The following is a 20,293-nucleotide window of genomic DNA, read 5'->3' on the forward strand; positions in this document are numbered from 1 at the left end:
CCCGTTCCAACCTGCCTGTACATGCTTCTTCACCTCTTTTCCACACTCTCCATTGCTCTGGACAGTTGGCCCTAAGTACTTAAAATCCTCCACCTTCTTGATCTCTTCTCCCTGTATCCTCACTCTTCCACTTGGGTCCCTCTCATACACACACATGTCTTACTGCGGCTAACCTTCATTCCTCTCCTTTGCAGGACAAACCTCCACCTCTCTAGCTTCCCCTCTACCTGTTCCCTGCTCTCACTGCAGATCACAGTGTCATCTGCAAACATCATAGTCCATGGAGATTCCTGTCTGACCTCGTCTGTCAGCCTGTCCATCACCATAGCAAACAAGAAGGGGCTCAGAGCCGATCCCTGATACAGTCCCACCTCCACCTTGAACTCCTGTCACACCCATAGCACACCTCACCACTGTCTTACAGTCCTCATACATGTCCTGCATCGCTCTCACATACTTCTCTGCCACTAAAGACCTCCTCATACAATACCACAGTTCCTCTCTGGGCACCCTGTCATAAGCTTTCTCCAGATCTACAAAAACACAATGCAGCTCCGTTTGGCCTTCTCTGTACTTCTCTATCAACATCCTCAAAGCAAATTCTGCATCCGTAGTACTCTTTTTTGGCATGAAACCATACTGCTGCTCACAAATGCTCACGTCTGCCCTTAGTCTAACTTCCACTACTCTTTCCCATAACTTCATTGTATGGCTCATCAGCTTTATTCCTCTGCAGTTGCCACAACTCTGTACGTCTCCCTTGTTCTTAAAAATGGGAACCAGCACACTTCTCCTCCACTCATCAGGCATCTTCTCACTATCTAAGTTCCTGTTGAATAACCCAGTCAGAAACTCTATTGCCACCTCTCCTGGACACTTCCATACCTCTACAGGTATATCATCAGGACCGACTGCCTTTCCACTCTTCATCCTCTTAAGTGCCCTCCTCACTTCATCCTGACTAATCTTTGCTCTAGGTTCTGGTCCACAGCAGTCACCTCTTCTAGTCTTTGTTCTCTCTCATTTTCCACGTTCATTAGCTCTTCATCAGTAAATTACTGAAAGTTCTTCTGTCTTCTTGTCAAAATGTACCCAAAAGAATGTACTATATTCAAGTGTAATATGTATTAAATGGTTAAAGGCTACCTTTATTCTTATTACTGTATTATTATCTATTTATTATGCAGAGGCTTAACTGCTTCACATGGAGACTGGGAGCTGAGCGAAAGAGCCTAAAATCTATATCAAGGTCAAAATTGAACCCCTTCGCAGTATATATCATGATATAAACTCAAGTGTAAAAATTGTGATGGAAGTAATTCCAAATGTGTTATTCAAATGTAAAAGGTAAATATGTGCTGTTTAAAGGGTCAGAAAGTATCACATTAGGTGTGGAACGGTTTTTTGAAAACCAACAAAACCAATCGGTCCAAACGTTTTGGTTCAATTCCAGTTATTCCGTCGGTTCACCCTTCCTTCCCCTCCACACCCCCATGAGGGCTAATTCAAGATGGCAGCCAATCATATTGCAGTTGGGTGGGTCCAACATCGGAGGCCACATTTTTTTGTCCTGCTCCATTTGAATTCGCTGGAGTCAGCATCGGAAACCATCGCTACGGAATCTTCAGGAATCAAATAGAAGATCTCGGGTTAATAAAATGGACGTTGGAATTAGAACTAGCTGGAACTCGTTGTGTTCATGGGCGAGGTGTTTTGTTTTTCACGGGAACTCGTTTTTTTTCCAGGCCCACCGATTAGCCACGTTCTCTCCGATCCTGGGCTGTAGCTAGCTAACCGCTGTCGTAAAAAAAAAACAAAAAAAAAAAAAACTGAGAGGCATATAAATATAGACCGACTAACTGTTTTAATTCCTACAGCAATACCGGATTTGGATGTACCGTAAATCACCTTAAATTAAAGGTGAAAGTCTGCAATTAGAGAACATCTTGCTTTTTTTCATTGGAAATCCAATGTGGTGGTGTTTATAAATAAAAAGATGAGATAATTGTGTATTCATGTCCCATGAACGACGAGATGACGAAGTTAACATGTTCATGCATTAACTGAGCTTATTCACACATATATATAATTTGGAGTAATAATAATAATACACATAATCCTTACTCTATCCATATTAGATATGAACTATGACACATCTTAGTCAATGTGAATCATATAAGACTTAATAATGTAAGATTTTATTAAGGAGGGTAATTATAAGATCACATTTAATAATTTGAGCTTTCATTAAGGAGTGTAATTAGATCATAATAAGATCAGCGTTTTCCTGAAACAATGATCTTGCTACAGTTTGGTACTTAATGTGAAATTTAGGCTTGTATACACTGAAAAACGTTTCTAACGTTGAATTTACTCATTTCTTCAAGTGGTCGCATGAAATATAATCATTTGGATCCAGATACATTTTATAAGTAGACTTAGAACACATCTACTAAATAAATTTATCTGGACCCAGATTTTATTTTGTGCAAGCACTTGACAAGATAAAATTGAGTAAATCAAAAACATCATTTTTTTTTCGGTGTAGTTGAACACAAAGCTTATGTATTTTCCGACAACCATGACTTATTCTGTTGTATGAATGGCAACAGATGGACACACAGGTTGGTTGTACGTTTTGCCATCCAAGTGAAGAGAAGTTGTTATGCCTGCCATTATATACCACTGGCATTGATAGAACAACAATAAGAATTCAAATAATAATAATAGTAATTTACAATTATGCTGTTAATATACAATCTCACGTTTAAGTAAATAAAACATTTCTTTTAAATCAAAGCATACTGAACCAAACCGAAAACAGTGAGCACAACACCGCAAATTAAACTGAACCGTGGATTTTCCACCCCTATATCAGATGTATTCTTTTTTTTACTTCCCTTCATTCAAATTTACCATTTGCATTTCTGATTCGTCTTTTATGTAATAAAATAATTTGAACAAATAAAAAACATGTAAATATAATCCCTGAACAAATTACAGGAAAAAAAAAAAAGATGTCATGTAATTTTGGGACCAATCAGTGTTTAGATCTCAAAACTCAGAAAACTCTGCATTCTATGGTGCAAAAATAGTCCAAACAAATGCAAATAACATTACTGATATGATAAATATTTAATATAGTGACCTACTTTTGACCTTAGAAGCTCCTCGTCATGGCTGAGCGGTAACTGATTCAGTTTTCAAGCGTGTTCACTGTTTAGCTGTTCTTTTATTTTCTCTCTCGATACCTTAATTATAAATCTAATTTGCTGTTCATAGCTGGGTGCTCTCCGCCCTAACCCAGTTCCAGACAGATTAGTGGTAAAAATGTACTGTACACCTAAGCACTTATTCTATCTAGACTTTTACATTGGCGTAGCGATTAGCATTGGATTCCATCCGTCCTCCTCCTTTTAAAGTGCTTCCATCCGCGCATTCCGACAGTACGACCCCGCCCCAGCCCCCCTCCGGACCGCCGGACCGTTGCCTGCCTGGGCTGGGCGATGTTTGAAATGCCCACCGCTGCTTATTTTCACCACAGAGGCAACGATTAGTTACTTAGAGGAGAGGATCCACCACATGCCTCTTGTAGCTGGTGTCCATAGACATGGTGCAAAGCATTTTATCTTAGGGCCTAGCATTCCCCCCAGTTTGTGAGCGGCCGGGAAAGCAGGAACTCAATGAGCATGGGTGTCTATGCGACGTGACGAGCAGTGCCTTTTTTTAACAAGCTCCGAGCTCTTTGATTAGCGTGACGAGTGGCATGCCTCTTCTGATTGGTGAGCATGGGGGTGATAGGAGCTCTGCATAAAAAAATTAAATAAAATAAAACACAGCTTTGACGATTACATATATGAATGAATGAATGTTTATTTTGAACATGAAGGGAATAAACGATTAAAACAATCACAACAAGAAGAAAATGACAACAAACAAGTAAATAGAATAGCAAAATAAATAGCAATACAAATAGCAAAAATTAAAAACCTGATTTCATACATCACAGATTTCTTTTTCAATCAGAAAATGATCAATCGTTCAGCCCTATTGTGGTCCGATGAAACCAAGGTTGAACTTTTGCGCCATAAATTGTAAATGTATTTTTGGCCCAAACACAAGACTGATCACCAAAACAACACCGTACCTACAGTGAAGTATGGTGGGTGTAATATCATCATAATCAGAGAAAACCTATGCAAGCACAAAGAGAATATACGAGTCCATAACACAATTTTATTTATATAGCGCATTTCATAACAGCTAGAGCTGTAACAAAAACACAAGGGGCACATATTTTCAGCTAGTATATGATCCAAGTTTGTCATCTTAATTGAGTGACAAAGTGCATCTATTATTTGCCTCCAGGGACATAAGCCAGATATACTTGACTCAATGCACAAATGTATAATGAGGGAAAATCACAGTTGGGGTGGATTCGCAAGTGTATTTTTTTATGTTGCACCTCAGACTCACACACTCTAAAATGTTCTCAGAGGCAATCCGCCACATAGAGACACACTCCTTGGTGACTCCTTTGAACTACAAGTAAAAGTGCTGCACTAAAATAGGGAGCATGCATGCACACACCACATAGTACCACTTTGTACAATAGTTAGCCAGAGAGAGTGCAAGAAAAAAACTAATGCGTGATGCGCATCATGATAAAACGCACTCAACGGCAATTAAGTTCAAGTTAAATTGCAAGTTGATGGAAGAAGATATGGTAATGGTTGTTGTACCCCATTGTGTCCGCTAAACGATGCTCCAAGGAGCCCATTGGACACAGGAAAAATGCCTCTCCTCATCATTAAATTATTAGATTGGCCCAGGGCAGCATGTAAACAACTTCACTCAGCATGCATACTGTACACCCCACCAGTCTTTATTGGATTACTGAGTGGAAACTATTTCAGTAGACAAAATGACTGGATGGTGGAAGTGAGGCAAAGGCAGTATAATAGGAAAGTAGATGATGGGAAGACTGACCTGCAGCATGTATGGTCAAGAGGGCAGCTAACGAGCCGATTTAGAGAATAAATGTGCAGGTTACTGAGGTCTGATTTCGATTATTGGCTGCAGCCTGCAAATATTCTCCACCATTCAACTATTGTTAAATCGTGTTTTAGCATACAGGAAGTCTTCACTTTATGAACGAGTTCCGTTCCTACACTGTAACACAAATTTCTGCATATGTCGGGTTTCGCCGTTAGTCGAAATTTACGTCAAAATAATTTGTATAAAAAACGCAAATTTAAATACTGGAGCAACTGTGTCCGCTGAATCATGTAAACGGGTTATTCAGAATGTTTCAAAAATTGGAATTTTGACCTTGACCTGAATATTGACTGCATGTAAACGTAGTCACTATGGTGCTGGCGATAAAATGGCAGAGGAGGCATGGGTGTCGTAAAGGCGAATCGTCCTAAGTCGTGTACGTCGTAATTCGAGGACTTCCTGTACTAGCACTGAAACTGTCCATTCAGTACTGTTGAAGAAACAGAAGGGCAAATTTCTGTCAAGGTCAACCAGCAGCCGGCCACAGTGGGTCTGCCATTGGAATTCCTTGTTACGTTGAAGGAGACAAAGTCGATCAAATGTTTGAGGCTGCTAATGAGATGCTAAATAAGCTAGCCACTATGAATAAGTTATGAGAATTAACTAGTTTTGAATTTAATTCCTGTAACACGTAACAAAAAAGCTGGGACACAGGCTTGTATCCCATTCTGTTACATGACCTTTCCTTTTAACAACACTCAATATGCGTTTGGGAACTGAGGACACCAATTCCTGAAGCTTTGAAGGTAAAATTCTTTCCCATTCTTGCTTAATGTACAACTTCAGTTGCTCAACATTCCGGGGTCTCTCTTGTCATATTTTGCCCTCCATAATGTGTCACACATTTTCAAAGGGAGACTAGTTCGGACTGCTTACACTCTTTTACAGTGAAGTCATGCTGTTGTAACAACTACAGAAAGTGGCTTGTCATTGTCTTGCTGAAATAAGCGGGGAAATCCCTGAAAAAGACATTGCTTGGATGGCAGAATATGCTGCTCCAAAACTTGTATGTAGCTTTCATCATTAATAGTGCCTTCACGGATGTGCAAGTTATCCGTGCCATGGGCTCTAACACACCCTCATATATCACAGATGATGGAATTTGGTAACAATCTGGTTGATCCTTTTCATCTTTAGCTCAAATGGCACAATATCCATGGTTTCCAAAAACAACTTGGAATGTGGACTCGTCAGACCACAGCACAATTTTCCACTTTGCATAAATCCATCTCAGATGATCTTAGGCCCAGAGAAGGCCAGCGGTGTTTCTGGGTTTTGTCGATAAATGGTTTGATAAAAAAATAATTTCTTTTGTCAGTTTAAATTTTTTTGCTTTTGCCGATTTTGGATTTTTGTCGAGGTACCGTTTCGGTACAGGTATCAAGTCAAAATGTTGGTATTCTGACAACACTATGAAAGCCACCTGCAGGATCGAAGGTCACAGAGGGTCAAGACTGTTTTTTGTCCTTGCCGCTTAAATGCAGAGATTTCTCCAGATTCCTCAGATTAAGGACAGTAGATGATGAAATTGTATGTTGAAAAGTGTTGTTCTTAAACTGTTGGACTACATTGGAATCCCGCTGAAATGCACATATAATTGACGGACACTGAAATGCTGTGGAAAAAATATATATAGTTATTTTTAAACCAAAAACATATTTTTTAAAAACTTATAAACATACAAAATTTGTATATACAGTATAATGTAATATTTAATTTTCCACGAAAAATTAGGGAAATAGGGGTTAAAAGAAAAAAACAAATAATTTGAAAAGATATTTTTTTTAAAGCCGTGAATATGCGAATCTGCGTGTGCTGAATAGGGTTAAGATTCTGGTTCTGGATTTTTCATAAGAGTAAGTTTCTATTTGGTTTTGACTTTGTTTTTTAAACTCAGTTTTAATTCGTTTTTAGAGCAGGTTTCTTTGTTTTATTTGTTTAAATTGCTTCATTTTATCTTAGTGATTTATTTCTTTTGGTTTTTATCAATATATGGAGTATTTGTCGAGTGCAAGATGAAAAAAAAGTCATTAAGTATTGTATAATAAAGTAAAGTAAACTTCAATTCTCAAATGACTGTTTGACCTTCCTTCTTATGTACGGACGTACAGCAATACCGAATAATAATAATAAATATACACCTAATTCATCATTACTCTGTTAAATATGATGATAAATCTGTGGGATTCCTCTTTTCTTCAGGACTGGTTGTTACGTGATGTATCAGTTGCTATGCAGTTGCTATGGTCCTTTTATGCTTTGTCCTTTAAGATGTCATATAGGCCTGAAGTCTTAGTTTAAAATTGGAGTTACTCAGTGACATATTGTCAGTACGTCAAACCTTCTTCGAGTGAGGATGCAAACTCTCTTCCAGTCCTGATGTCTGTTGTTACTTTGTATTTTTGGTTGATAAAGACTTTTTACTCTGCATCTTCTGTGTCATGTCTGCGTATGGGTCCAAATCCCGATCCACACGCGGCAGGTCCTTGTCTTGTTATTCAATCTACTCCACTTAATCATATTGAGAACATAATTAATTTTAAAAATCCAGTCCGTATTTTCTCTGTGACCTCGATTTCAGGTGTACACACCTGGGTGTCCTGAATCCAAATTTTGGATAGCAGACTTGAAGCAGTTTAAGGTAAAGAATATGGACTATCATTATTCACTAATAAAATGTATGGGCTTCCTTAACTTCATGGTCTAAGGTAAAGAGTCCTTGTCATTATCTAATCCATTAAACTTAATCAAATAGAGAAAGTTATGCATCCACCCACCAAGTAACTGGCAATTGCAGCTGTTAATTTTATTTTGGTTACATTATTAACCAGAGGTGGGTGTGTCGGTAAATTTTGCCGGTCCGTCAGGCCGGACCATCTGCCCGTCATCATTCGTCATTATTTCAAGCCCAAACAAACTGTAATCGTCAGTCTGTCACTCATTATTTTAACCGCTATTCCGTCATCGCTAAATGACAGTTTTGCTTTTTTAGGACCGTCGGCAAGTCCGTCACGTCAATAGTCCAACAAATAAAAAATCCGATTTGATTAAAATTGTAAATGGAGTACACTTACATACAGTATCAGTGTATCTACAGCATATGGTGTCTCACTAAAGAGCCTTACAAAGCCTCATATTCTCTTATTTGCAAATGTAATGTATGGAACTTAATGTTATGTACAGCAGGAGGCAGTCACCAGTGTGTTAGTGGCGATTACACTGACCGACGAAAACCCACTTCCGTCAGTGCTTAGTCTGTCAGTTTTTCGAAGTTTCTTGTCATTTGTCAGCAAAGTGGGTATCCGTCAGTGATGGATTGATGGATTCTCCGTCCGTACTGACGGGACGCTCACCTTTGTTATCAACTCTTATAAAGTAAGTTTTTCTTTGTATTTTTTTTTTAATTAATTGAAAAAGATATGGCTTGGCTTATTTTCCAACTACACAGTGACCCTTTTCTGTTTCCCACACACTGTGACAATGTGTACATATTTTCTTTTTTTTTTTGTCATTGATGCTACAAACATATTTCCTGTGTTTGGGAACTGTATTAAAAACAGAAATAACCAGAGCCGGGCATACCGCCTATGTGACGGTCTGGGCCGCCTGTCCGCCTATGACGGATCCCCATTTTGTAGGTGATAAACGATTGACAGGAAACTTAAAAAAAAATAGTTGAACTAAGTATAGTCGGAAGCTCGCCCGCCCCCGTACGTGGTATCGATGCAAAGCGCTTCTTACATTGCTAGCACAAACGGTTCATGAGTTACGGTGATATGAAAAACATGTCACTTTCCACTATGACAAACGGCTTCCCCCTCCCCGCCCCAAAAAAACCCAAAAATGTCAGCTCCCGCAATGTGGTATCGACGGAAAGCTCAACTTCTCTGCTTTCAGAATCTGTTGGAATTACGTTATCTTAAACGTCATCTCCTGTCGGCGATGACAGGTTCGCATCTAGAGGGATTTAAACAACTACCTTGCTCCCAATTCTTCAAGCCTGCTGCCTCTTTGTCATGATATATTTCAGTTTCACATAGTTTTTGGTTTTTTTATGTCACCACACCTTCGGTGTGTGCGCGTTTTTTGGGGGGGTGTTTGGGATGTGTGTGCTTATGCACGCACATCGTGGTGTGAACAAAATAATACTACACTGACATTGAGTTATCTTGTTGGTAACTGACGATCTTTGGTCACGGACCTGAAGTGAGACATTGTAGATGCGCTATTGGCATTCAAGCAGGAGTAAAGAAAAGCTATCAAAAAGCACGCACTTGTTACACGTTTTTATTTGTTCAATTAAAAAACAACACACGACATGCGTACGAAGAAGAAGACGAAGAAGAAAAGAGATGAACGCAGGAGACCTCGACAACATCGTCAAGCAGCTTAAACTGTGAAAAAAGGGGATCCTGTTAAAAGCAAGCCATTTTAAACAGAAACTTTTAGCCGTTTTAAGTTTGAAAATAAAATAAGTGCATGTGAGACTTTGTAAAGCTCTTTGGGCAGAATATTATAGATACACAAAATAACCGCATAATAGTGCACTATCTGTTCGAATATGACGTGTTTTTTGGTGGGGAGGGGATTAGACGGATCAAAATTTAGCAGTAGTTGGTCGCAATTTGTAGTTGGAAACGCTAACGGAAGCCTGTTTAAAATCATAGGCAGACCGGCCCATAGGCGGGTACTATTTTTTCCGGCCGGACAAAATGGGGGATAAACGGATGGCGGAGGGGTACCTCGACTGTAGGCGGAAGGCGATAAACTGACCGCAAATTTTAAGTAAAATGCCCAGCTCTGGAAATAACAGTACAAATCTGATCTGTTGACTTCAAACTTTCACACAGTATTTTCAGTCTTCGTTAACTGATCGTGAAATGTTGTGCTCTCACGCTGCATTCGCTCCCATCCTGTCCAACTTGTGGGGGCTAAGCCCCCCTCTGTCCATAAAACCTAGTGACGCCCATGCTGTCAGCACTCGACTTCTAAACCAAAATACATATACAGTAGAAAAATACGTTTTACGAGACCAGACAGGCAAGCAGTTGGTGCACACACTCCTAGTACTGGTACGACTGCCGTATTTGCAGCGTTTGGTTGGTCTGCCCACGGAAAAAACACAAACAAACAAAAACTCCCATATTACTAGATTGCTTGTGCCTAAAAGTACCCAAAATCATCCGTGCACTGACCTTGTAAACAGCCCACTGATCAAAAGTGTTGGAGGACCGGGCTGGCTGCCCCACTTTAGCAGATATCACACTCACACGCCGCTCAGATATCTTTGCATGACATTATAACAATCCAGGCCAATCCTGTCATCTCATGTTTATTAAATGGGTTTGCTCCTTGGATTTGGCTGTGACTGCCCTGACGGTCAGGATTGTTCCCCCTGGCAGCAAAGGAGCAATGGACTGTGATGAAACTGCGTCGACAGCATCGTGGTCTGTGGGTGTGCCATTTTACACAAGCACGGTATAAGCACAAGTACACAAATCCTGCCTGCTCCACTGCACATCAATGTGGGATTGATCCAAAATAGAAAAAAAGAATAGAAATTAATTAATCTTTTACTTGATTTTGATGTCACACATTTAAAAGCACATTAATTAAAATACATAGATGAATGTATTACCACCTCATGCACATCACATTTTTCTATTTTAAGAATAGTTTTTTTTTTTCATCAGTGAACATCTGCAGCTTGTTGCTGCACCACAGGATGCAAAGCATCTTTGAATGGAGAAAATAATTAGAGCTGCCAATCAAACATAATGCCCCAAGATAGGGATTTGGAATGGTTTGTAACTCCAGTTACATGGTGGTGAAGGTGCAGCTCTTCTGACTGAGCATGAACACGCTAACAACTATTCCAACCCTGCCTTCAACCAAAATGTTCTGGGAAAATGGAGCTTTAAAGTTGTTAAACTATGGCGTGAATAGCCATACATAATGCAACATCACATGAATCCGCAGCGTACATATCTCTGTTCAGTGACAATCAAAAGTAGTGAGGTTTGCATGTTATTTATGTGAGGTTTGCATGTTATTTACTATATACATATATATATATATATATATATATATATACATATATATCTGTATATATATATATATATACATATATATCTGTATATATATATATATATATATATATATATATATATATATATATATATATATATATATATATATATATATATATATATATATATATACATATATATATATATATACATATACATATAGAGCTGTAACAAAGCACTTTACAAACAGTAGACAATAAATAAAGGCAATAAAAGGCCGTAATACACAAGTATAAATAAATATAGATATAAATAATATTCATTCATTCATTATCCATACCGCTTATCCTCACAAGGGTCGCGGGCGTGCTGGAGCCTATCCCAGCTGTCTTTGGGCAGTAGGCGGGGGACACCCTGAATTGGTTGCCAGCCAATCGCAGGGCACACAGAGACAAACATCCGCACTCACAATCACACCTAGGGGCAATTTAGACAGTCCAATCAACTTACCATGCATGTTTTTGGAATGTGGCAGGAAACCGGAGTACCCGGAGGAAACCCACGCAGGCACGGGGAGAACATGCAAACTCCACACAGGGAGGCCGGAGCCGGGATCGAACCCACGATCTCTGAACTGTGAGGCGGACGTGCTAACCAGTCGATCACCGTGCCGCCTATAAATAATATATAAGATATAAATAAAAAAATATAGAAACAAATAAAGCCAATAAATTAACATAAAACACATGTTTTGTGGTTAAGACTGATTTTTTACTACTTGGTATTCACAGTAGTGGACTTGATGGTGATGACGGTTGGGGCAGATTTCTATCCACAACAGGAAAAAACAAAGTTTTAAAATAATCAATGCCTCATGTATGATTACCAGTAGCTTAAGACAATAGTTGTTACATAGTAATAGCAATCAAATGTCTTTTGAACATTTGTCTATTATTAAAGTGTTGTCCAAGTGTTTTCGTTGTAATTTTTCCCTCCAACTTCTCCCTCTCGGCACTTGCACAGCCTGCTGCAATGACATCCTGTATCAAGTTATTTCCACGGCCCACTGTGCTACATCATGTGCTGACTGATCCACTCTAACAGAATATTCATAATTCATTTTTGAAATTAAATTCCCAGCATGTGCAAGTTTGACTTCTCATTTAAAATTTTAAAGATGAGCACCCAGCACAGGTTTGCAGATTCTCATTTTGAACAGAATTGAAAGCATCGAGCCATTACGAGTGGAACAGTCATGGCGCGCAGGGGAAGTATGATATTATGATCTCGCTAATGGGAATCAAAATGAAATTTGAGTCCATCACAAATCAGAGTAGAAACTACAATTATTCCATTGCACATTATTTCCTCAGTATGCCATCAAGATATTAGCCAGGGCTCATTAGATTGCCAAAGAGCAAACAAGGCCGTGTGTGGAGAAAGTCCTAACCTCTTACCTATACGCCCTGCTATCGAACTGAAAGAGAGGACCGATGTTTAAGCCAGTCATCCCCAACTAGTGTGCCGTGGAACACTAGTGTGCTGTGATCATCAGGGGTGCCGCAGAAAAGAGTATAATTTGTATTATTTAACTAACCTGCTTTCTGAAGCTGAGCCGTGATTGGAGCAGTTGTGATGTCATTTTCAGTCGACAGAAGTGACAAAATGGCCACCTGTTCAGATGGCTAAAAAGGGCTGGATTTTGCTGCTTAATTCACATTCCACAAACGCAACATTAATCAGAATACCGTGTTTCAACTAGTGGGCCTGCTGGGAACATATTCTTGAAAAAAAATATGTTGGGATTGATTTCCCACTGTAAGTCAAGGAGTTGTATCAATACGTCTACTTTTATCAGACTGTTACCACTACGAGTATCTCCACTACAAGTACAGAGTATGAGTACTTTTGCCACCTCTCTCGTGCAAGTGAGGCTTGGCAGAAGCGAGCGGAGCAGGTGGATCTGCAAGGAGAGGGGGATGTGGATGTAGAGCTGGAGTACCCGGAGATGGAAGATAGATGAGTGGAGAAGGGAAGCTTTTTGATCTGTGCTACGAGTGAGTGTTGGAGAAAAAAATTCAGAGACCAGCAAAGAGCATGCACTCAATTCCTAATACTGGTAGCATGAACAAATGAGGAGAGAGGGAGAGAGAAAGTCAAACAGATGGACTGAGACAGAGATGGAGAGAGAGGATGACAGGGTCTGAGGGAGAAGGGGTAGATAAAGTAGAAGGAGACAGATAAGACCAGGATGTTAAAAAGATTTCAGTGCGGGCGATGTTTTGGGAGTTCTCTTTGGCCCTTCACTAAAGCAATTAGTATTGAACCCCTTCTTGGAAAGAGCAGCGGTCTCTAATGTTGTTAGCTGTAGACGACCAAGTCGAACAAACACCACAGTCCCCATTAAACCCGTGTTTTAATTGCCGTGTGCGTGTGTGTGCGTGGGTGTGTGAGTGTGTGTGGCCGTGCGTGCATGTGTATGCGTATGTATGTGTTCACAGAAAATTCAGGACAGTGAATCCCAAAATAGTAAACAGAAGAACCGGACTGCGTTGTGATTACAAATGTGAGAACTATTGAAAGGTGGGAAGAATATGTAAATAAAGTGTGAAAATCGGCACCTCTTTGTGGCAGAGATGTTTAAAAAAAAATAAAGCTGTCAAACTAGGGCTGTCAATAATTTAAAAAATGAGAGATTAAATAATTATGATCTGTCATTAATTGGTCGAATTCATGTATTTTTTAATCTCACTTCAAAATTGCTGAGAAAATCCCCAAAGCCACCATTGTATGTATCTGTATCTGTAATTATGGTGTTTATCTTTTTTTCAATTACCCAGTCATTTGCCATCTTGGGAAACTGTTTGCCGCATTTAGCAGCCAAGTCCCTGGTTTCTGTTTTCACGACGATCAGTGCAAAATGAATTGAAGCTTCACTCACCGTCAATAAAGTGTTCAGTCACCCCCAAATCACCGTGGTTGCGAGTTGAGGGCCAGTGATCTGCTGTTATAGGAAATTTGTCCGAATCCCCCACCAAAACATGAAGCTTGCTTTTCTTTTCACCGTCATGCATCTTGCTGATTTTAGTCATCACTGCAATCCTGCGCAAGATTTTGTATGGTGGGTCAATGGACACCTCAATGAATCCCTTGTCTTCAACTATGTTGATCGGCCTGCAGTTCATCGCTTTTCACTTGGCAAGGACTTTCGTCAGCCCGTCGGTCACAGACTTGCTCATTCGTGAGCTGTTCGAGTTTAGTGACGATCTTTGCAATGGCTCGCTACATTAGCGTCTTGGCGTTGTTATCATTGTCTTTAGCTTTAGGGCTGGTTGCTTTGCATTTATGCAGTAGGCATGGACTGCTTCTTTTTAAGCAAAGTCCCTAGAAACAAGGCATATCACTCTGCCTTTATCAATAGTGCCGTCAGGGAGTTTTTTTCTTTTTAAAATTTACCATTCATCAGACCAACAACCCTCACATGCTCCTCCATTATCACATCTTCTCTCTGCTCCTGAACTTGCCCTCCCACCTACAATAGGAGCCTATCAGGTTATGTCAAACACAATGACAGCCAATCAGTGTCCATTTCGGAGTGTCACATTGACCAGTGTTTTCACACCCCCAACAACCCAAGCACAAGCCCCATGCATCAAAATGGACCTCATCCTCATACAGAAACAGTAAAGATAGAGAGTAAAAATTAGATTGATACAATTTAAAAAATTAACGCTTTAACTCGGACTGTAATTCATTGATCACAATTAATGCACTAATTTGACACCCCTAATTACAACTTCATACTGCATATTCATGAACAGTATAAGAACAATCAAGAGCTACAAATAATATCGTACATCTACAGATCGTGCCCGACCTCTACTTGGTGTGCCTCCGTTGGCCGCTGGGTGAGTCGTCCACTTTATACTCATGTAAATAAATGCCTCTTCCCAAATATGCAAGGGTTGGCTACAGCCAACACATGGATCCCATAAAAGACAAAAACAATTCTTGATCAATTCAACGGGGAAAAAAAGAAAAAACAGAGGAGCACACAAGCGTGAAACACAACAGAATAAACAAACCTAAAACAACAATGACAAAAGTTAGTTGCGAACTAAATGAATGGTACAGATAAGGGTGTTAAAACAGTGCATTAATTGCGATCAAATAATGACAGTCACAGTTAATGCGTTATTTTTTTTATTCACAATCTAATTTCTACTCGAACTTTACTGTTTCTGTATCATGATGAGATCCGTTTTGATGCGTGTGGCTTGTGAGAGCACAAATACAATCTAAGTTAGGAACGAGGCTGAAGTAGGAAATGAGCTGTCATAGGGTTGTGCAATTGATTGAAATTCAATTACAATTACGATTATTACACTCCATAATTACAAAGTTGGCATAATCGTTAAAAAATGATTATTAATACTCATTTATACCCAACGCACTTTTGTTTGTTTATACTGTACATTTGCAACTTTTTAAAAAAAAATTCATAACTAATTAAAAAATTGTTTGATCCAAAAGGAACTTACTTACATTTATTTCTTTATATTTTTTACTTTTAAACATTTTCTTGTTTTGTACCAAAAAATAAATGATCATTTGAATAATCGTGATTTCAATTCTTACCAAAATAATCATGATTAATAGTTTTTACGTAATCGAGCAGCCCTAAACTGTCACACACACTCTAACTAAACCCCCCTCTCATCTTCATGCTACCGTAAAGCGCACACACACCTACAACAAAATTTTGCCCGTCCATCATTCGTCATTTGTCAGCATCCGCAGCACCCGTCCGTCATCGTCAGTCATTCATTGTTATTTTAACTGCGCGTCAGTAAAAAAAAAAAAAAAAAGAAAACAGTTTGCAAGGGTAGCACAGTTGTGGTCTTGTCAGCCCGCCAGTCCGTCGAAATCAGACCGTTATTATTTTAGGTCGGGCCAGTCCGTCAGTCGTCAGTTTTGCTCCTTGGCCCATTTTGTCGTGATAGGATGAAGTGAACTTTTGGGGGCAGCGCCGCAGCGACAGCCAATCACCGTTGAGAACACACTACTTACTACGTCACATGCAGGCTTAGCACAAGCAGACACATAGCCAAATGAAGAAAATAAAACAGACACGCACACACACACAGAGCGTGGTGATTGGCGAAAGAATAACAATATGGGACAATGTCATTGCAGTCTGTGGGACCTAATAAAGGTCCTAAAAAAGGAGCAGGCTTGGAGAATGGGAACCGAGATTTAGCAGCCAACGCAACCAATGGGACGGTTTAACTAGTGATGTTCAACCTTTTTTTTCTGTCGGAGGACAAGAAGCCCCTCCTTCACTCCACTCGAAGCAACCCCGGTGTATCCACCCCTGTGGACAAACACATGTGAGACACACGGCGTGTGTTTCCAACAGTTGTGGGTGAAACGGGAGTCTGTCACCGACGGACTGATGGACTGCCCAGCACTGGCGTTAGTGACGATTCGAGTGGCAGGTGAAAAACCGCTTCTGTCTGTGCTTAGTCCATCAGCGTTTCAAAGTTTGCATCATTCGCCAGCAAAACGAGAATCCATCAGTGATTGGAGGAATGCCCATCTCTGTAAATATGAGGCATAGGATTTTTTTGTACGTCTTTTTTTAACCTATTTGGTATTAGAGCAATCAAATGTAATTAAAAGTAATCAAGTTACATTACTTTAATATTATATTACCTTATTTTTTGGACTATAAGCCGCACCTTTATATAAGCTGCACCCACGCAAATTTTTTTTTTTTAAAATAATGAATAAATGGCATAAGCCGCACCGGGTTATAAGCCGCACCTATCTATGTTAGAAAAATTTACTGCATTTACAGAACAATTTTGAACTGTAAATGTACATGTATGTACCCGAACAGATTCTTTACTAACAGTGCCTTTTTAACATGGCGGCAACTTTGCTGATTAAAACGGAACAGAACCAAGAGAAAATAACCCTACTGAAGTACTTATCTTCATTTCACTTCCTGCTGCCGCCTCCAATGTCTTGCCACAGATTCTTTGACACTAAGCTTGTGTGCAACAGCGCGGTTTCCTTCCTCGATAGTAAGATCAATGGCCTTCAACTTAAAACTTGCATCATATGAACTTCTTTGTGTGGGTTCCATGATAAAGGGGCGAATATTTGAAAATAATTAAGTGTTTGTAATTTGTCATCCTTGTTCTGTCTGCAAAAGAAAAAGTGGCGTATTCTTCTTTGCATTGGTTTTTTCATTGTTTTGATTCTAATTTCGGTTAGAGCGCCCCTAGTGGTGGAAGAAAAATCCACAGAATGGTCGCATCTTTATATAAACCGCATGGTTCAAAACCTAGGAAAAAAGTAGCGGCTTAGAGTCCGGAAAATACGGTACATGGATTATGTTATTAACTGCATTTTTTTTAACAACTAGTAACTGTATCAGAATGCATTTTTTAAGTAACCCTCCCAAGCTTGATTCCAGCTACACTCAAAGCACAAAGTACAATAATATAATGTAGTAAAATATGTTTCTGTAAGGTGTTTCAAAGTCTTCCTTCATGTGCCGCCCTTTTGACTTTGAGCACAAGTTCTCTACGCATAAGCAAGAAGTACAAACCTGGTGAAGAAGTTTTGATGCAAGCATTTTTACAGCACTGATTACACAAAAGACAGTCTCAAAGCCTTTTAGTCACATGAAGTGTCCCTGGAGACTATTCAGACCATGTACACCAATATGTTATACTCAGATGGGATTTTATGACTTATTGGCAGTCATAACACCTTTAAGTTGATAACTGACAATAAAAATAATTATGCATTTTCTTATCCCTTAAAAAGTGGGAGGCACATATACAAACTGTTGTAATTGCTGCACCATTCACTTGGTTTGGATGCAAATATCCTCAAATCAAATATAAAAGTCTGCAGTTGAAACACCTTGTTCATCTCATTTCAGGTCCATGGCGGTGTTATGAGCCAAAAACATGACAATGGTGTCGATGGCCAATATTTATGAACCTGCCTGTACAGGCAGTTTCACTGTGCTATCGATCATTAAATGACGCGAGAAACATAAATGGAAGACTTGCCCAGACTGTCCTCTATGTGCATGTTCACTGGTTACTCAAATTGCAACACTGAAATTCTCTCTTTGAATGAGTCACATCACACACGTCACACCATCTGTCTGACCTCTTAACCTTGAGTGGTTGTCTGAACTGCTGCTGTTTTTCACAGTTTGTTACCAGTCATGGGTGTAAGTGCACTGCCCCTTACTGGAGCAACACGTCTGCCACTTATAGCCAAACAACATCCAAAGTCTCTCAAACAATTCCATTTATTGTTAGGCCCTTCACTTGAGCACATTGCCACTTCCAGGAAGGGCACATTATGTTGTGAAAGCGTGACTCAGGATGTAGCTTCTGACAGCAATATCAGATTTTGTCCCATCAATATCTTCTGAAGTTGAAACTATCTCATGTCGTTGATATTTATTATCTCAGCGCTTACCTTGGAAAATGGCAGCATTCTGGATGATAATACGTTTGAGTTGAGCACTGACAACTTGCAGGCCGGACTCCATGTTGCTGCGAGCGGCAAACTGATAGCGCTCCTCCATCTTTTTGGAACAGCATGCCGGGCCTTTGGTTTGGCAAACCTGCAGGTCAGCTCCTGGCGGGAAATCAGCAGGGACATGAGGGTGTGAGTCTTGAAGAGTACAAAGAAAGAGGCCAAACTGCCACTTCTGTGTACTTTTATAACGGCTTCTCCCTCGCACAACCTAAAAGCAGTAATTAGACCAGATTCTGCCTTAACAAACTTGAGATTCTTCTGAAGAGCCAGTGTTACATCATGAAAAATAAACAGCTGCTAAAAATATGAGTCATTTTGAATCTTGCGCTGTGTTGTTTTCCACAGAGATCAATTTGGTCAAGAGAAACTTTGGGAACACTCAAGGCAGGCTGCAGTGAGATCAAAAGTCTTTTTTCCCCATAAACTTAGGAGCCAGGAGCATTGCATCTTGCAGACAAACAAACCCAGCATGTTCTTAGATAACACGACCACTGATATATATGACTGGTGAGGATGAAATGTGCAGTTGCCAAGTTATGCCCAAGGTTGTTTACACATCGATTGATAAAAGACTAATTGGGCTCACAAGCTCTTTTCAAAAGTGGATCCCAATAGAAGTCAACTAAGAATGTTTCTCGGCACAGTAGATGTACAATAAATGGATTTCATTTACTAAACTGACACTAGAGGGAAGAGAGACAGTTAAAACCGTCTGAAGGTTCCGTTATTATGTTAATTGTAGCAACGCTGCAGTGTTGCAGTGTCACCGTGATAGAACTTCAATATTGTCTGATGATACCTCAAAGGACACTTTTCCCAAAAGACTGTCTTTATGAGGCACAAAAGACCAGGAAGGCGGTGCCTCACCAGATCCATTAATGGCCACTGTTTTTCGTACATCCCAGTGTGTTTATACACTGAAAAAAAATGCCGTGCATTGATTACTCAATTTCATTTCTTCAAGCGGTTGCATGAAGTATAATCGTCTGAATCCAGATACATTTTGTAAGTACATACTATATACTACTTAAAAACATATCTGGATCCAGATTATTTCATTTTGTGCAACCCACCTGATGAAATATTCACTAAATTCAACTATCATATTTTTTCCAATGTATTTAATACAGACAGGTGATTATATATAGCTTATATGTACGGTATATGAATGTTGTTGTTATCCTTTCAGCTTAACACTTTTATAATTGTACAGTAATGTGTCCTTAGGCCCTAGTATAAGTCTTTCATTTCAGGTCAGGTCCATGGTGATGTTAAGAGCCAAAAACATGACAATGATGTCGATGGCCAATATTTATGAACCTGCCTGTACAGGCAGTTTCACTGTGCTATCGAGCATTAAATGACGCGAAAACATAAATGGAAGACTTGCCCAGCCTGTCCTCTATGTGCATGTTCACTGGTTACTGGAATTACAACACTGAAATTCTCTCTTTGAATGAGTCACATCACACACGTGTGTGTGTGTGTGTGTGTGTGTGTGTGTGTGTGTGTGTATGTGTATATATATATATATATATATATATATATATATATATATATATATATATATATATATATAAAAAGAAAAAAAATTCACCATTTTAGTTGTGTCGAGTTCCACATTTTGGCGC

At 39.5% G+C, this 20,293-nt stretch overlaps 1 protein-coding gene across 4 annotated transcripts in view; it reads right to left on the reverse strand.

Moving 5' to 3' along the window:
- The window catches only part of gpc3 (glypican 3), a 147,450-nt gene that overhangs the window by 111,408 nt on the left and 15,749 nt on the right, over positions 1-20,293 (reverse strand). For all 4 annotated transcript variants that reach the window (XM_086024487.1, XM_086024484.1, XM_086024485.1 and 1 more), the window contains one exon: positions 18,600-18,761. In XM_086024487.1, the coding sequence (XP_085880613.1) occupies positions 18,600-18,708 (109 nt within the window). In that variant the 5' untranslated portion in view covers positions 18,709-18,761. The remainder of the gene's footprint in view (positions 1-18,599; positions 18,762-20,293) is intronic.

The sequence above is a fragment of the Filicampus tigris genome, chromosome 2 (genome assembly GCF_054856515.1).
Source record: "Filicampus tigris isolate MCC_2025a chromosome 2, RoL_Ftig_1.0, whole genome shotgun sequence".
Taxonomy (NCBI): Eukaryota; Metazoa; Chordata; class Actinopteri; order Syngnathiformes; family Syngnathidae; genus Filicampus; species Filicampus tigris.